We start from the raw sequence: 18,981 nt of genomic DNA, 5'->3' as shown, positions 1-18,981 counted from the left end.
TAAGAGTTAATCACTTTGAGAGTTGGATATATATCTTCATTAGAAATTATAGGGATTATTCCCAAGAACACTAAACAGATATAAGAGCAGATGAAAATTTATATAACCCTATAAAAATCCTAAGATGCCTCATCATAATATGGAAAAGACTCTGGGTTCCTGGAGACTATATAAGCATAATGACCTTGAAGCTAAGGAGGTAGCCATCAATTAGAGAATGGATTAAAAAAAACATGGCATATGATTTCAATTCTATATAATTGTTTTATAAGAACTGATGAAGGACAGTTTGAGAGAAACCTGGTAAGACTCACATGAAGTGATGCAAAGTAAAGTGAGTAGAACAGGAAAACAACTTATGCAATAACAACACCATAAAAACAAACAATTTTGATCAGAATTGATCAATGCAGTGATCAACCAGGATTCCAGTGGGCTGATAATGAGAGAGCTGATAGATTAAACACGTAGAATAAGAAGCATATTTTTGGATGTAGACAATATGGGAATTTGTTTACATGATTATGAATATTGGTTACAGGCGTTTTTTTTTTTCTTTTTTTTGGGGGGAGGACAGAACAGGGGAGGAAGAAAACATATGCCTGTTAATTGAAAAAAAATAATTAGAAAAAGGAATACCAAGTTACACATTTTAAAATGAAAGCAAGTTGTATTCAAAAGGGATTGAAGTTTCATATACAGTCTCTTTTTTCTCTTCTACTATGCATGGAAATACTCATCGTATTGGATGCCTAAGTTCACAACAAAACAAAACATGAAGTTAATTAGATCTTAACAGGTTGGTTTCTAATTCTGAAGTTATTGTCAAATTGGCAAAACTTCACATATTCAAAGCACTTACCAGAATCAACACTATATACAGAAAGAAATATATAAACAAGAAAGTACAATTAAAACAGTTGCAAAGAGGCAAAATATACTTCACACAGCTCATCTCAATCTAAGACACATCAAATAAGTAGTCTTACTGAAAACCATGTGACTAATATATACTCCCCTTACCCCTATATAACATAAAGGAGAATGAAGTTAGCCACTTCTGAATGAAGTAGAGTTTACTTCCTCACAGTTTAAGTCACTAACTCTCCCAAAAGTTAGCATTTAGGCCACAGGCATTCTAAATGTTTTTTCACTAAAAAATAGGATACTGTCAGAGAATCAAAGTGGAAGAACACTGATAGTTGTTTCTTCAAATGTTAGATATTTTTATAACTCATCAATCTGGCAAGTGAAATAGATCCCACATCATCTGAAGTTTAGTCCAAAAATTTCCTGTTCGCAATAACACCAGAAAAGGTCCCATGGATTTCTAGAATCATCTGTTGGACTATAAGATCCAGCTAGCTTTCTAGAACATTAGGAATTTTTATTTTATAACCTCCTTTATAGATCTCATCGCCTTCAGATGTTTCCTCAGGAAAGCATGGGCACCAATATCTTTTTTGGCAATAATCCTGTACAACGGGATTACTTTTTGCACTGCTGCCTTTACCAGAGGGAGATTCCCATTTCTTGTAATAGATAATCATCTGGGTCTCTAGCAGTAAGTATAAACTTTGAAGGACCAGAGCATCCAAAAGCACCTAGTACCTGGCTATATCACTTACCACCCTGGAGGCAGAAAAAACAAATACAAAGGAATAAAAGGAGTTAAACACTGAGGAATGCTGTCTTAATGAAAAGACTAAAGATAATGGAGTGCTATGACAAGGAGAAACAAATTGAGGTGCAGAAGAAAATCTAAATGTTCAACACTTCTGGCAATTTTGGGGTATAATTCCAAACTGCTTTACAGAGTGGTTGCACAATTTCAAAGCTCCACCAGAAGTGCATGCCTGCTCCCTCCAAAAATTGTAATTTTTTTTCCCGTCTTTGCCAATCTTATGGGTGAGGTAGAACCTCAGAGTGATTTAATTTACATTTTGTTATTATTGGCCATTTGGAGCATATTTTCATATGGCTGATAGTTTGTCTTGCATTCCTCTGAGGCTTGTCCATGTTCTCTTGGGAAATGGGTATTGTTATATTTGCAATGATTCCTTAAATATCTTGGAGATCAGAGCTTCATCAGAAAAATGTTACATAGCTTTCCCCAGTTAACTGTGTCCTTTGTAATTCTAGTACTGATTTAGGTTCTACAAAAACTCTTCAGTTGTATGTAAAAAAACCATCCATTCTATCTCATGAGACCTCTGTATTATCTTGTTTGGTCAAGAACTCTTCCCCTATCCATACTGATGAAAGACATCTCCTTTCAAATCTGGCCTCAAACACCTGACACTTACTAATTGTGTGACCCTAGGCAAGTCACTTAATCCTAACTGACTCACCAAAAAGCAAAAAAAAAAAAAAAAGACATCTGCACTACTCATTCTAATTTGTTTTTGTGGCATATGGTGTGAAAATAGTGGTCTAAATCTGTTTTGCCAGACTGCTTTCTAATTTTCCCTGAAGTTTTTGTCTAACAGTCCTTATACCAGTGGTTGGGAGCACTTGAGTTTCTAATACACTATGCTATTAGGTTCAATTACTTCTGGGTCTTGTGTACCTAATCTGTTCCACTGATCAACTTTTCTACTTTTCACCAGTAATAAAGAGTCTTGATGATTACTACTTTGTACTATACTGTTAATGATCTACTTTTGCTAGACCTCATTCCTTCCAACTTTTTTTCTTTGTCATTGTTTCACTTGGGATTAGCAGCACACAGCCTGGCACATAAGAAGTACTTAAATGAACACTGACTAACCAGGATTCTTGACCTTTTGGTTCTTCCATATAAAGTTTGTTATTTTGCATAGTTCTATAGAGTAACTTTTTGATAATCTGACTGGTGAATCTAAAAATTAATTTAAATAGTATTGTCATTGTTTTATTATATTAGCATTACCCAACAAAGTAATTAATATCTATCCATTTATTTAGGTCTTTGATAGGATTAATGCTTACCAGCACCACTTCCTCTCCCCACCAGGTAGAACAGCTAGTTCTTTGCCTAAAAAGAAGTTGTGGATAGAGCACTGGCCCTGGAGTCAGGAGGATCTGAGTTCAGATCCGACCTCAGACACATAACACTTCACTAGCTGTGTGACTCTGGGCAAGTCATTTAACCCTAATTGCCCTCACCAAAAAAAAATAAAAAATTTAAAAAAATTTAAAAAATAAAAGGAAGTTGTCCCCAAGACTCAATTGGTTCAAACTCAAGCCCCACAGGTGCCAAGTCATAGACCCAGCTTCCCAGTGGCCTCAGGCCATGCTGACATGGCTTTCTGGTTACCCTAGGCCCCACCTATATGCAGCTGAGGCCCTTCAGAGTTGGTGGATGTCACAAGGTCTCACAAATTACCATACCCTGAATTTGCTGACCAGACATATTTCAGTATGGAGACAATGAAGGATGATCTATCTGATGAAACTGCTGTACCTCCTTCTTAAGAATCCTTTGTATGCTATGCAATTCTCCCTGGAATTCTCTCCCTCCTCATCTTTATCTCACAGCTTCCTTCAGGTTCTAGTTAAAATCTGACCTTCTATAAGGCTCTGCCTTTCTTAATTTCCCTTAATGCTAGTGCCCTCCACCTGATAATTATCTTCAGTTTATCCTACATATATCTTGCTTGTACACAGTTGTTTTCATGTTGTCCTTCCATTAGAATGTGACCTCCTTGAGAAGAGAGAATGGGGTTTTTTGCCTTTATTTGTATCCCCAGCACTTAACACTGTTAGGCACATAGTAAGTAGGTGCTTAATACATGCTTGTCGATTGACAAAGTCTCATTTTGTTCTAATATCAGACGTAAACTCTCAGGGGACCAGTCTGAGTTAGGTCCAGCCCCCAATGTATCATATAGTCAGTCACTGGAATATACTGGCATCAGACAATACAAATATGGAGAAGTGATCAAACAGCCAGCTACAGTAATGAGGCATCCTATAGCAAGGAATCTTCTGGTAATGTAGAGAATGTAACAGAGAAAAAGACACCACTTATGTGGCATAATTAGCTCTGTTGGTGCTGAGAAGGCTGACAATAAAGGTAAAGAAAGCAACAAAGACTTCTGAATAATAATAATACAGCCTGAAAAGACACAGCCAGCCCAGATCCCACATATCTACTTCAACAAAACCCTAGAAATGACCCCATACCAAACAATTTTCAAGAAACATAATGAGTAACTACAGTAACTAATTTATTCTACCTCAGAAATGCATAAAAAGTTAGCCAGAGGACCACAGACAATTGGAAACATGGCCCAGAAGAAAAGTTAGCACAGGCAACAAAGTCAGAAGCCACTGAGAGGGCCAGAGTAATTTCAGAAGTTTCACCTTTCTTTTCTCATTTTTGCAATTTATGTAATGTCAGAATTTTTTCTTTCTGGTACCTTATATTTTCTTCTATTTTTTTCATCTTTTGACCTTATTCCACTATTTCTTGTTGTTAAATTCTATTTGCACCATGCTACCAATCTGGATGAGGTGGCTGGTATTAAGCCATTAGGCCTTAATCTGAGCCTCCTGTTTCAGTATCCTGGTGAGTCACAGCTAATTCTGGATTTGACCAGTTTCTGTCTTCTTACACAATCTCCAATCCATGCCTTGCTATGGCCCTGACAAATCCCAAAGGGGAGTCTGAGATCATACTTGTCTCAAGTCATTTCCCCCACACAACAGTGCTCATGTACTGTTAGCCCTTCCTTCTACAAAGTGTACTCCATTGCAGTGACCTATATATGAGTACTAGTTCTGTCACTTATTTATGTTCTGACAGGCTATGATCTAGCTCCATAACTAATTACTGAGCTTGCACAGGCTTGTGATCCATCCCCTTCAGTGTACTGGTTGGCTTCAGGTCTATTTATAAAAGCTCATGCCTTGTCTTTAAAACATATTCAAATGAAAAGTGCAGAGCTTACAAGACTCCAACTGTGCACATTGATTGTTGAGTATAAAAAACCATTTCATTTGGTAAAACAAATCTTCAAGGTTCCTCTTCCGAAAATGGAGCTCCTATGCATATGTCAAAGTCAAAAAGGTTCTCTGAAAGATGCAGTGACAGAAATAATACTGAACCTCTGATTACTAATACCAAGTGAAAGAAAGCTGGGAGATATAGGCTTGCCCAATGTGTTTGCCAGTGCCAAAGAAGATGTTCAAATGGAAGCAGCATTCCTTACAGACGATGAGGTACTCCTGATGACTCTATTTGTAGATGATATTTTACTTATTACACCAAGCCAAGAGCACTGCAGAGCCTCCTAGATGAGATCCAAAAATATTTGAGAGTTGAACTATACAAAATAGGAAAAACCAAGTGGACAAAAAACCTCCTATTTTCCAGACAGTTACACAGAAAATCCATAGATCTGATTCATCAGTATATACAGGGTATAAAAATGTTAGTGGAGTTTTAAGTTTGACTGAATCTAAATAAGCTCAAAACTGCACCAAGACTCTTGGGACACCTTGTATATCTTGGATAGACACTACAGCTAGACAATTAACTTGACCAAGAATTGAATAGGAAGAAAGTAGACCAGACTGCATTTGGGAAATTGCCATCCTTTTAATGATACCAAGCTTCTCCCTGGGACAAAACAAAGGCCCAAACACTTTAGCTCCAATATTTTCCTAGTGATGCTACATGGCTACAAATCATGAAATACCACAGTCACTCAAGAACTAATGCTGCAGATCACCCAGAACACAATGGAGAGATATATATTAGATAAGAATGAGCTGCTATATATTAAAAAGCAGCATAAAATTAATTGAAAAAATGTAACAATGGAAGAGGAAGTCAATCAATCACATAAGAAATGATAGCAGACAGCTAGCCAATATGCTCCACTGGTATTCATATAATGTCAAGAGATGTCAAACAAAGTTCTCGAGAATGTTAGGTGAACTTTCTGTGAAGGACTTGTAAGAGAACGTGGAAAAGAACTGCAAAGAATGAAAAGGTATGGATAGGTTACAATCTATACCCAACAACATGTCCTAGGGCAGTGAGGAAGTTAAGTAAGAGACAAAGACTAAACATTTCAGCCCAGCCCAGGATAGATTAAATCCCACTGCTTTGGTAGTGTCCTGTTTTTGGGAATAAAATAAGAAAGTAAAGGCAGCAGTTTTATGAAAAGAGTACTTGATTGGTGATCAAGAAAAATTGATTTTACTCTTAGATTTAGCATTAACTAGAAATGGGAGCCTAGGAAAATCAATTAGCCTCTTAGTATGTCTGCTCATTTGTCAAGGTGGGGAAACAGCTTCACAGGGATCCTATAAAGTTAAAAATAATATGACATTTACTTTGACAAAGTTTAAAGCATTATACATTATGTATATGCATATACATATATACAGTCACACACATATATACACAAGGCAGCTGGTGTTAGAGTGAATAGAGTACTGGGTCTGAAGTCAGGAAGGCCTAATTTTAAATCTGACGTCAGACACTTACTAGTTATGACCTTGAGAAAGTCACTTGACCTTTGTGCCTCAATTTCCTCATCTGTTAAACACGGATTAATTAATTAATTAATAATGGGGATTAATAACACTTCAGAGAGTTGTTATGAGGATCAAATAAGGTAATATTTCTAAAAAGTACTAAGCACAGTTTCTGGCACATAGCAGGCATTACATAAAATACTTATTCTCTTTCCCTTCTACTGTGTGTGTGTGTGAGCGTGCAGTACTATATTATTATTACTATCTGCAGCCCAGCACATAGGAGACTAACATTTAGCCATTCTCAACTTGCTCAATTCGTTCAAAGTTCCATGGTCCCTTACTTACAAAAACACAATTCCTTCTACTTACCTCTTGTCCTAGTATATTAATATGTCTCTCCAAATCCTCCAACACTGTTACCACCTCCTCTCCACTTTCTAGATGATGCTCCTGAACCAATGTCTGAAGTTCCCCAGGTAGGATGGACAGGAATTGCTCTAGCACCAGCAGTTCCAGGATCTGCTCCTTTGTGTGCAAATCTGGTCTCAGCCACTGATGGCAAAGGGCTCGAAGCTGGATCAAAGCTTCCCGGGGCCCCAGTGTCTCCCTGTAGCAGAACTGTCTGAAGCGCTGGCGGAAGACCTCCTGGCCATGAGGGTTAGGCTCATGGAAGCTGGATTCCTGGTCCCAGTGGTGGTCTTCCTCCTCTACTTTTACTATCACAAGACCTTCCTCTGGAGCCTGTACCAGAGGAGATAGGCCTACCGTCTCCCTTGATTCTACAGCCATCTGGAGCTGGAAGAGCTTGGGAGAAAGCTTACTTTAATTGGGTTCTTTTCAAGGACAGATCCTCTTGAAATTCTTCTCACAGGATGTTGTTTCTGAGGTATAAGAAAATGATATGTTGCTATTTAAAGTTAGTCAGAAAACAATTACAACACCAATTTAACAAAGCTCATTACCCAGTCTAGCCTTTTTGGTCAGTCATTTCAAGGATGCCCTCATTATCACTGAGAATCACTCACCTCCCTGAACTCTCATTATGTCAATCTCTAACCCTTAACATCTACTTTCCCAGATTAACAGGTTACCATACACTTGTAGAAAAATTAATACTGTACTAATTTGATCCACTACAAATTTCTGTTATATAGTCTAAAATGGGACATCATTGCTTCTCAGCAAACTTTTTTAACCTGTGTGACTTGGATCTCTTTCATATTTCCCACAAAAGCTGACCCAAAGTTTTTTCACACTGACTAGATAAAGGTCCATCAATATGAGCTTCAACTTACTTCTTTCCCTTCTGACTTGGAGAAAAGAATGTATCTTCTCCCTTTCATCTCATTAATCCTTCTGGATAGCCATCCCCAAGCTTGAGGTTTATGGAGGAAGGTCTAAGGCTTGGGAACATAGAATTTCATGGGGAGAAAGGAGGAAGAAAAATGAAAGACTGAAGGGTAGTGCTTTCAGCTGGGGTGAAGAGGGTGGTTAGTAAGGCAAAAGATCCATCTTAGAGGTAATGTGTTTTTAGGAGACTGAGGATAGAGAAGCCAAAATTGTTGTGGCTTTACCAGTGCCAGTGGTCTAAGGTCAAGCACAGGATGGGGGATACTGGGTCCTTGTATCCACAGAGCCTCTAAGAGTTATGATGATCTACCTCTGGGAAGCCACATTTATTTATTTTTTATAGTATTTTATTTTTTATAACTACATATGGACAAATTTTAACATTCATTTAAAAACTGAGTTCCTAATTTTCTTCTTCCCTTTCTAAGATGGTAAGCAATCTGATATAGGTTATGTATGTGCAATTATGTAAAATCTATTTCCATATTAGTAATGTTGTAAAAGAAGACCAAAAGAAAAAAACACGAAAAAAATATAAAATGAAAATAGTAGGCTTCAATTAACATTGAGACTCCATCAGTTCTTTCACCAGATGTGAATAGCATTTTTCCTCATGAGATCTTTGGAAGAACTGTCTTGGATCACTGTATTGCTAGGAATAGCTAAGTCATTCATAGCACAATGTCGCTGTTACTCTGTACAATGGTTTCATTCATGGAAGTCTTTCCAGGTTTTTCTGAAATTGGCCTGCTCATCATTTCTTATAGCACAATAGCATTCCAATATATTCATATACCACAACCACAATCCACTCCCCAACGGAAAGGTATCCCCTCAATTTCCAATTTTTGCTAACACAAAAAGAGCTGTTATAAATATTTTTGAACAAGTAGGTCCTTTTCCATTCTTTTTTTTCTCTTTAGGATACAGACCTAGTAGCTGGATCAAAGGCTGTGGTCGTGTGTGGTTAGTCTGTCCTTCTCAAAGAGGACAAGGACATCAGGGAGATGATGACATGACTTGCAAATGACTTCGATTTGAGGGAGGGAGGGCTGCGCAGTCACCAGCCTCACTTTCTCCTCCAGAGCCATCTGAGTCCAGTGGCCAGATATCCATCAGGATGACTAGAGATGGCTCAGGATGCAATGGGAGACCTCAGTCCTTTTAAATGGTCTTTTTAGGTTCTCACTCTGAATGAGGCAAAGCCCATGTTGTGAATAGGCCTCTTTAAGCACTGAATCGAGGGATGGCCCATTTAATTAAAAAAAAAAAATCAAACTGGGAAGGGAAGATCCTCAGGGCTGCTGGTCAAAAGAGAAACACTATCTACATCCACTCTGAGCCAGGAGGGCTCAGATCAAAGGGTATACACAATTTGATTGTCCTTTGGGTACAGTTCTAAATCGCTCTCCAGAATGATAGGAGCAGTTTACAACTCTACTAACAGTGCATTAGAGTCCCAATTTTCCCGCATCCCCTCCAACATTTATCATTTTCCTTTTCTATCATATTAGGCAATCTGATAGGGATGAAATGGTACCTCAGAGTTGTTTTAATTTGCATTTCTCTAATCAATGGTGATTTAGAGTATTTTTTCATATGTCTATAGACAGCTTTGATTTCTTCTGAAAACTGCCTGTTCAATGACTTGTATTCTTATAAATTTGACTCTGTTCTCTATATATTTTAGGCCTTTAACAGAGACATTTGCTGAAAAAAAATTTTGGGAAGCCACAATTAGCACTTATTAGAACTGAGAGCCAGATAGTAGAACAAACTTTTATTTTGAAGATGCCGTAGGTAACAACACTGATTGATATTACATTGATTTTAGTATTTACGTAGTAGCGTTTTGCTTAATTAAATTGAGTGTATAAAGTTTACAGGTAAGTTTGCAACTTATATTTCAATCAGCAAATTCAGTTGACTTCTTAAACTAGAGAATTATAATTTATATATATTTAACATCTCTGTCCTTAGATGACTTAGATCCAGAGTAGGTGATTTGCTTGGCTGGTTTACAGTTTAATGGACCTCTAATAAATTTGAGAGTATAAATCAAAACTTAAAACACATCTATTCTTTGCCAGTAGAATGTGAAAGAAGAAGGTATTTGGATTTTGTCTCTACATCCCCAGCTTCCAGCATAATGCCTTAGGTGCTTAATAAATGCTGAATTAAGTTGAATCCCCTGAAGTCTTATGCAGTCCATTATACCTTTTCTCACTCATGTTTTTAATCTTTTTCTCTACTGGCTCTGCCTATAAACATAATAATAAATTATATTTATTCAGCATTTCATAGTTAAAAAGCATTTATTATTACTATTTTTACTCTTAGTATTATTCCAAAGAAGCTCAGGTCTTATCCTAAATTCAGAAACCTTCCCTTGACCTTCATACCTTTCAAACAGTTGTCATCTCTCTCAGCCTTCTTTTACCACCAAATTTCTCATGACAACAAACTACACAAACTACCTCACTACCCACTCATTCCTTAAACCTGTGCAATCTGGTTTCTGCTTCCAACACACTACAGCAACTGCTTTCTTTTTAAAGTTACCAATAATCTTCTAACCTCTAAAATCAACTACTTCCCTTTTGACTTCTCTATAGCATTTGGGACTGCAATATTTAACATACTCATTCCGTGGCTTCTTTTATTTTCTTTGTTTTCCTAACTTCTCCTCAGGAAATGCCCTTTGAAATATCATTCATTCCAAAGACAAAGTAGATTTGCTGGTGCTCAAACATAACCTGTACTGCCTAGCCTTTGCCCCTTGGATGCCATTTCCCCCTCCAAAAGCCTCCTTTTTCCTAATCTCCATTATTCAGAATTCCACTAATCCTTCAAGGCCTAGCTCAGATTCTACCTCCTCCATGATTGCCCTGATTACCTTAGAAGATTTTTGCCTTGAATTTCTACAGCATACATTTCAATTTTTACAGATAAAATCTTGATTTTATGGTACTAATCACGAACTGTTTTTTAAAAATGAGTTATCTGTACATATAGCTCCTCTACCAGATGGTATGCTTCTTTAGAAAAGAAACTGATTCCTCTTCAGATACTCTTACAGAGGCATTTAAATGCCTACAAACATAATAAATTATATTTACACAGCAACATAAATGTATTCTATATATTTTACATAAACATATTTTTCTACTTTAAATGGTCTTGTAGTAGAATGAATAAATGAAAGCTGTGTAAAGTGATCAACAGTTAAGAAATTAAATTTCTTTGTGGACTGTAGGTCTGTTTCTTTTCAGCATTTGGCACTTGAGGAAATCAGGTTAACAACCCCAGGAATACACTTACTACTCTCTGCAGAGAAGGAGACGACACTAAGAACTGACTTTATTGGGAGCAGTGCAAAGTAGGGGTGCTAAGTAGAATGTGGTGGTGGGGGGAAGAGTAAAGTTGAGTAAGAGGCAGTGATTACTGCAGGTACCCCAAAAGAAAAATTGGAGTGATGTAGGTTTAAATAAAATCGGGGAAGAGGGAAAATTTCTGCAGAAGGGTAGATCTGAAGTAGGGGCAAGAATGCTGGAGTAATATGTTGTTTTATTATTTTTTAATTAAAAAACAAATTTTCAAGTTAGTATTAAATTTTCTTAACACATTTTTGTAAGCAAAATGCCAAGATTATGCAATTGAAGTTAAAACAAGCTAAAATTCAAAGATCATGATGGAATAAGGTCACCCAGTAATTTAATAGTATTTGAAATATTATGTACTGAAACTTTCAAGAAGTTTTATAAATATAGCAGATACATTATCTTCAGCTAATTTCTTGCTAATATTTTCAACAGTCACAATAGAATAAGGATCAATATTTAACTTCTGAAAAACTAGTTTCTCCATAATACCCACTACAAAATATGTCAGAACTAAGTCTAAATAAAGAACTCTGATGATGCTATCGTAAAGGACTTGGACAAACCATTTGAAATTACAATTAATTACCAAATCCTGTCATCAGTATAGGCCCTCATCACCAGCCAAGCTAAGCTTTCCCCCTCCAATACATTAATCTTCTTAAAATGCCATTTTCATCATTTTACAGCCCAATTTCAAAAACTTACAATGGTGTTCTATTCCATATTGGATCAAGGTCAAAAATCTCAAATCCAGGCTACATTTAACCCTCAACTAGCTACACATTGTGTTCCATTACTAGCCAAATACAAACCTGCTCCAGTTATGCCACCACTTCCTCTGACCCTTCTATATACTCCAATCATTCAAAACTATGCTCTGCTTAATATTTTAACTAACCAAGAAGCCCTTTCTAAATTCTCTGCTTAAGGTGGAAGGTCCCTTGCTCAAGTCTATGACCTTCACAAAATATCTCACGACCTACTAATTCACTCCACCCTTCACCATCATCTGTAAGTGTTCCAGTTCCCTAAACAAAAACTACTTCTAATCAAAAATATCCTTCTATTTTACTGTAGTCTCCTATTATTCCATTTCACCTTTCTAAACCTATTTCTTATCTTCCTAAACCTATTCTTTACTGTCATCATGATCTTCAATCCCATCACTCCACAGAACTTCCTTAGGCTTTGACTTTACTCTCCTTTTCCAATGTCAACCCTAAATGCACACCAATTCATCTCTATGCTGTGTTCTACTCTTAAATCTCTCACCACTCTGTCCCTATCATTGCTTATCCCTTTCAAAATTTCATCCCTGAGTTACTCCTGCCATCTGGCCTCCTCTGGTCTAATGTACTGCTGAATGGAGCTAGAGGTCACACAACTGTTTTAACTGGGTACATTATGAATTCATACTATACAACTTCAACTAGGCTCTCACTACAGCAAAGAAATCCTTTTATTCCTCTCCTATAACTCATGCTCCGTCCCAATCCCCAAAGAAGTTATTCCAAACCTCTCCTCAAGTTTCTCCACAGAGGCACCTGGTAGCACAGTTGATAGAGGGCTGAGTCTGGAGTAAGGAAGACCTGAGTTCCAATGTGATCTCAAACACTTCCTAGTTGACCCTAGACAAGTCACTTAATTTCTGTGTTTTTTTTTCCCAGTTTCCTCAACTACAAAATGGGGATAATAACAGCACCTGTCTTGAAGGGCTGCTGTGAGGATCAAATGAGAATCAAAACACTTAGCATAGTGCCATACAGATTCTTGTTCTCTTCCCCACCCCTCGCCCCTTTGCTACTTCTTCCAGTGGCCCTTCTCCTTGTCCAAGCCAACTCCTCATCATGTGCCCTTGATCCCACCCCTTCTAGTCTTCTCCAACAGATTGCAACCTCAATCATTCTCTTGGTTCCTTCCTTATGGCCTTCAAACATACCCTAAAAACTCTTCATTAGATCCTACCATTTCCTTAAATCTTTTCTCTCTCAAACAAACTCTTAGAAAAAGCCGTATAAGGTTACAGTGGATAGAGCACTGAGCTTGGAACTCATCTTCATGAGTTCAAATCTGGCCTTATTAGCTATGTGACTTGGGCAAGTCATTTAACCCTATTTGCCTCAGTTCCCATCTGTAAAATGAAGGAAATGGCAAACCACTCCAGTATCTGCCAAGAAAAACCCAAGTTGGGTCACAGAGTCTGATACTATTGAAAAATGACTGAACAACAACACACATTACCTTTCCAATTTTCTTACACCTTATTCCCCACTTTCATCCAGTGATACTTGCTGGGCCTTAAACAAGATATGCCATCTTACAGCTCTGGACATTATCTCTGGCTCTCCCCCATGCCAGGAATTCTCTCTCTCCTCACATTCACATACTTGCTCCCCTTGCTTCCTTCAAGTTCCAACTAAAATTCCATCTTCTACGGGTTGCCTTTGCAAATCCCTCTTAATTCTGGTTCTTTCTTTCTTATAATTATTTTCTATTTTTCCTGTATATAGCTTATTCACACATATTTGTTTGATTGTTGTATCCCCTATTCAATTTCGAGCTTCTTGAGGTCACAGACTGCCTTTTGCCTCTTTTTTGGCTCCCCAACACTTAGTACGGTGCCTGGCAAATAGCAGGCATTTAATAAATGTTTACTGACTGACAACTTCCATTTCTTCTTTTCTCATTCACTCCACAATCCCTTGCAGTTTGGCTTCCAACCTCATCATTCAACTGAGACTGTTCTCTGCAAAGTTACTAAGGATTTCTTAACTGGTGTTTTCTCAGTTCTCATCCTTCTCACCCTAGCTACTGCATTCCACATTGTTTATTGTCCGTGAACTTAGACAGGAAAAAAAAAATTACACCTTCATTTTCAATAACTTCTGATTAAAACTGAGTATGTATTTCAATTACACATATTTTTAAAAAGCCATTATTCTGGGAGGGGCTTATAGGCTTCACTAGGCTGTCAAAGGGATCTATGACACAAGTACAAAAACTCACCCTCTGGGTTTTTGGTGACACTACTTTTTCCTGGTCCTCCTCCTCCCTATCAATCTCATTTGTTGATTGATCATCTACATCATTCCCTCTTACTCCTTCTACACTGGACCATTACAAATTAGCACACTGTAATAAAATTGTTTTACATGTTTGAAAAAGCAGTCTGAGGTAGTAGCTAGGTCCTTAAATCCATATATGTGGGTAGATATATATGCATATAGGTGTGTATATGTGCATATGTATATATGTATGTATGTATACATACACATACACACCAAAATAGATTATAAACTTAAATAATTGTGTAACTATGAAAGTCACATACATCCCAGCTTTTAAAAGCATTACCTTTTCTACAATTACAGAAATATTACCTACTTTGAGCTAATTATAAATTGAGTCCAATAAATTGAGAAAATATTTAGAAGTGGAAAAATATAAATTATCTTTCTTTTTCAGACTATGAATAAACAGAAAGCAAAGACCAAGTTGCAATATTTCAAATTTCTCATATTGACTAAATTGAATTAATCTTTGGTTATTGCTTTTAAAAACAGCAACTATTCCCTGAAACTGACAGATTTCACATCTATGAACGTGAAAAAAATTTTAAAACATATATCCTTTATACTACCAATAAAGTCCAGCTGTAAGAGACAGAAAGAGAAATTCCATTTAAAAAAACTATAGACAATATAAAATACTTGGGGGTCTACCTGCAATGACAAACCCAAGAACTACAAGAACAGAACAATAAAACACTTTTCACACAAAAAAATCAGATCTCAACAACCGGGAAAATATTAATTGCTCGTGGGTAGGCTGAGTCAATATAATAAAATTGATAATTCTATCCAAATTAATCTCTTTATTCAATGCCATACCAACCTATCAAAAAATTATTTTATAGAGCTAGAAAAAATAATAACAAAATTCATCTGGAAGAACAAAAAGTTCAGAATATCAAGGGAATTAATGAAAAGAAATGCAAAGGATGGTGGTCTAGCCATACTAGATCTTAAATTGTATTATAAAGCAGAAATCACCAAAACTACTTGGTATGGGCTAAGAAACAGAGTGGTGGATCAGTGGAATAGATTAGGAACACAAGATAGTAGTCAATGACTATAGTAACCTACTGTTTGATAAATCCAAAGACCCCAGCTTCTGGGATAAGAACTCATTATTTAACAAAAACTGCTGGAAAACAGTTAGACCAACATCTCACACAGTACAACAAGATAAAGTCAAAATGGGTACACAATTTAGATATAAAGGCTGATACTATAAGCAAACTAGAAGAGCAAGGAATAATTTATCTGTCAGATTTACGGAGAACGGAAGAATTTATGACCAAACAAGAGACAGAGAACATTATGAAATGCAAAATGAATTACTTTGATTACATTAAATTGGAAAGTTCTTGCACAAATAAAGCCAATGCAACCAAGATTAAAAAGGAAGCAGAAAGCTGGGAAACAATTTTACAGCTACTGTCTCTGATAAAGGCCTCATTTCTAAAATATAGAGAGAATAGAGTCAAATTTATAAGAATACTCCCCCAGTTGATAATTGGTCAAAATATAAGACCAGGCAGATGAAGAAATTAAAGTTATCTACAGTCACATGAAAAAATGTTCCAAATCATTATTAATTAGAAAAATGCAAATCAAAACAACTCTGAGGTACCACATCACACCTATCAGATTGTCTAATATAACAAAAAAGGAAAATGATAAATGTTGGAGATGAGGGAAAATTCGAACACTAATGCATTGTTGGTGGAATTGTGAACTGATCCAACCATTCTGGAGAGCAATTTGGGAACTATGTCCAAAGAGCTACAAAACTGTGCATACCCTTTGATCCAGCAATACCACTGCTAGGTTCATATCCCAAAGACATCACAAAAAGGGAAAATAATCTATTTGTACAAAAATATTTATAGCAGCTCTTTTTGTGGTGGCTAAGAGTTGGAAATCAAAGGGATGCCCATCAACTGGGGAATGGCTAAACAAGCTGTGATATATGATTTGTAATGGAATATTATTGTGCTATAAGAAATGACAAGCAGGATGATTTCAGAAAAACCTGGAAAGACTTACACAAACTGATGCATAGTGAAGTGAACAGAAGCAGGAGAACACTGTACACAGTAACAATATTGTTCGATGACTTAAATGACTTAGCTACTCTCAGCAATACAATGATCCAAGACAATCCCAAAGGACTAATGATGAAGCACACTATCCATCTCCAGAGAAACAACTGATACTGATTGAATACAAACTGAAGCATGCTATCTTTCACTTTCTTTCATTTTTTTCTTTTATTCGAGTGTTCTTGTACAAAATGACTAATAAAGAAATGTTTTACATAATTGCACATGTATAACCTATCTGATTGCTTACCATCTCAGGGAGGGGAGAGGTGAGAGAGGGATAGAATTTGGAACTCAGAACTTTAAATAAAAACGTTAAAAAATTGGAAAATTTTTAATATATGTGTATATGTATCTATATATGTAGATATGTATTTGTGTCTGTGTATATCCTTGGCTTTTTAAAATAACCATACATGACACTGAAGAATATTGTAATGATTCAGGGAATTAAACAATTTAAATATCTGCAGGCTCTTGCTGGACATAGTTGTCCTACTACCCTAAGAGAAAAACAATGCTCAAACATCCATGATTACCTATTAAATTAAGGGTGGTTCACCTCTTAATAATGTCACATTTCTTGTTAGTTTTGATCCATTTGGGGGGGGGAAGGAGGGAATGTAGGAAACCTGTGATTTCATTTTTATAAGGAACTACCAACGAAGGCAGGGCCTCCAGCTGGTACTTGTTCTATATTTTTGGTTCTTCTTTGTTCACTTTGCATTATTTTACATAGATCTTAATATATTTCTTATGTTTGGTTTAATCACCATGTTACAGGAAATTTCTAGATGAGGAAACTTATTCTATCAAGAGCAATGAGAGATTAAGTGATTTGTTCAAGGTCATACAGCCAGTATATGTCAAGAGTTAAGACCTGAATCCATATCTTCTGGCTCTGAGGCCAGCTCTCTATTACTAGAGGTCACTGCCTCTCTTCTATTGATAACAGCATAATTTATTTCACCATTCCCTAATTGCTGCACATTTGCGTTGTGTGTCTATGACACTAGTCTCAGATGCCCCACCTCTAAAACAGGGATAACAACACATACAGTAACTATCTTACTGGATGATGTGACAATAAAATGAGATAATATATGTAAAGTGCTCTGCAAAACCATATAGTATAATTCTGACAAACATTTGCCTGTGGCTGTCAGGATAGTACCTGAAAATTGTTTTAATTTGATTTTTTTTATTACTGAAGTTGAATATTATTTTGGTTGATTATCTACAATTTGTAATTCATATGCTTTGACTTTGGGAATTGAGTTTTTCCTAAATGTGTCAATTCCTCATTGTAGAGTTGACTACATCTACATAGAAAGAAAATGTATATAAAATAGAGCTAAATATACCCCCAGCTCTTAGCACAGTGCCTGGCACATAGAAGCCACATAACAATGGTTTTACTTATTGAAAAAAAAAATTAAAAGAACTGATAACTTGTTATTGATATTTTCATTTTTACTCAAATATAAACAGGTATAAAGTATGTTCAATTGATTTTGTTGATACTGTTCTTAATGTTATTTTAAAAAATAGCCAGAAAGATGTATCAGCATAGCATGCCAACTGTTTGTAAAGTTAAAAATACTGTAAAAAAAAAATTTTGGATATGAGGTTTGACCTGTGGGGAAAACAAGTGAGGGCAAAAATGCAGTTTATTAGCATAACACTGATCTCTATTCAGTACCAGTGAGGTTCAATATTCCCCGGAGAGGGGCAGCTGAACCCCTCAAGTACAGAAGAACCCTATTCGGAAAATCTGAGCCACTTACTAGCACCTTTTCCAAGTCACTTAAATTATAGCTCTCTGCTTCAGTTTACCCACCTGGCTACTTTGTTATTAGGATCGAAATCATAATCACAAACACTTTAAAAGCTGATGCCCTAAATAAATGTTTCTCAACGTCCAAAGGCGCCAACCAGGAAAAGTGGAGCCGATCCCTGCGCCAGAGACGGGCCTCGTCTGCCCAAAGAGAGGCGGGTGCGTCCTCCGAAGCCCCCGCACTTCAGTATGGGCTTTCCCAGAGCCCCTCTCTCCGAGGAGAGGGCACTTCTGCAGCCTCCAAGGCTGGCGATGGAGAGAGATGGGCTCCTCCGCAACCCGCCCAGGACGGCCTCTGTCTGGCTACAAAGCCCGTTCCCCTGGCTAGCCCCCGCACCCGACTCACCGTGAACTCCAGGCCCAGCCGGAATTGTGTGGAGGCGGTAAGGGGGAGAGCGGGAGAAGGGAAGGTGACTGACCGGGAAACCGTTCCCAAAAGAGAACCTAAAAACAGAAAGAGGCCGCAAAACACCTATGGCCGCACCCGGGAGTGGATCACAAGCAGTCGACCCCTAGAGAGCACTTCCGGAGACTTTCTCTAGGAACCTTGGGAGGCTTAGGCATCTCTATGATTTCCGTTTTAACGACCGGGGGGGGGGGGGGGGAAGAGGAAGCGAATCCAGTTCTCGACCTCATTTTTTTTTCTTGTCTGTTTCACACACTAACACACAGACACACTCTCAAGTTCTGTGCCCCTCTCCCGGCGTCTGTCTCTGTCTCTCTCATTTCCAACACTTCTTAAGCTTTCACTTAATTATTTCTTATTTACC

At 37.2% G+C, this 18,981-nt stretch overlaps 1 protein-coding gene across 1 annotated transcript in view; it reads right to left on the bottom strand.

The window, feature by feature from the left end:
- LOC110193901 (zinc finger protein with KRAB and SCAN domains 8-like) overlaps positions 1–18,753 on the bottom strand; it is a 55,252-nt gene extending 36,499 nt beyond the window's left edge. The window contains 2 exon segments of the mRNA XM_020965946.2: positions 6,844–7,355; positions 18,558–18,753. Coding sequence (XP_020821605.1) covers positions 6,844–7,263 — 420 coding nt within the window. The 5' untranslated portion in view covers positions 7,264–7,355; positions 18,558–18,753.
- Between the last annotated feature and the right edge of the window lie 228 nt (positions 18,754–18,981).

The sequence above is a fragment of the Phascolarctos cinereus genome, unplaced genomic scaffold (assembly GCF_003287225.1).
Source record: "Phascolarctos cinereus isolate Bilbo 61053 unplaced genomic scaffold, phaCin_HiC Scaffold_5;HRSCAF=322, whole genome shotgun sequence".
NCBI classification, from domain to species: Eukaryota; Metazoa; Chordata; class Mammalia; order Diprotodontia; family Phascolarctidae; genus Phascolarctos; species Phascolarctos cinereus.
The sequence above is the reverse complement of the archived record's forward strand: the minus strand, read 5'-3'. Positions and strand labels throughout refer to the sequence as shown.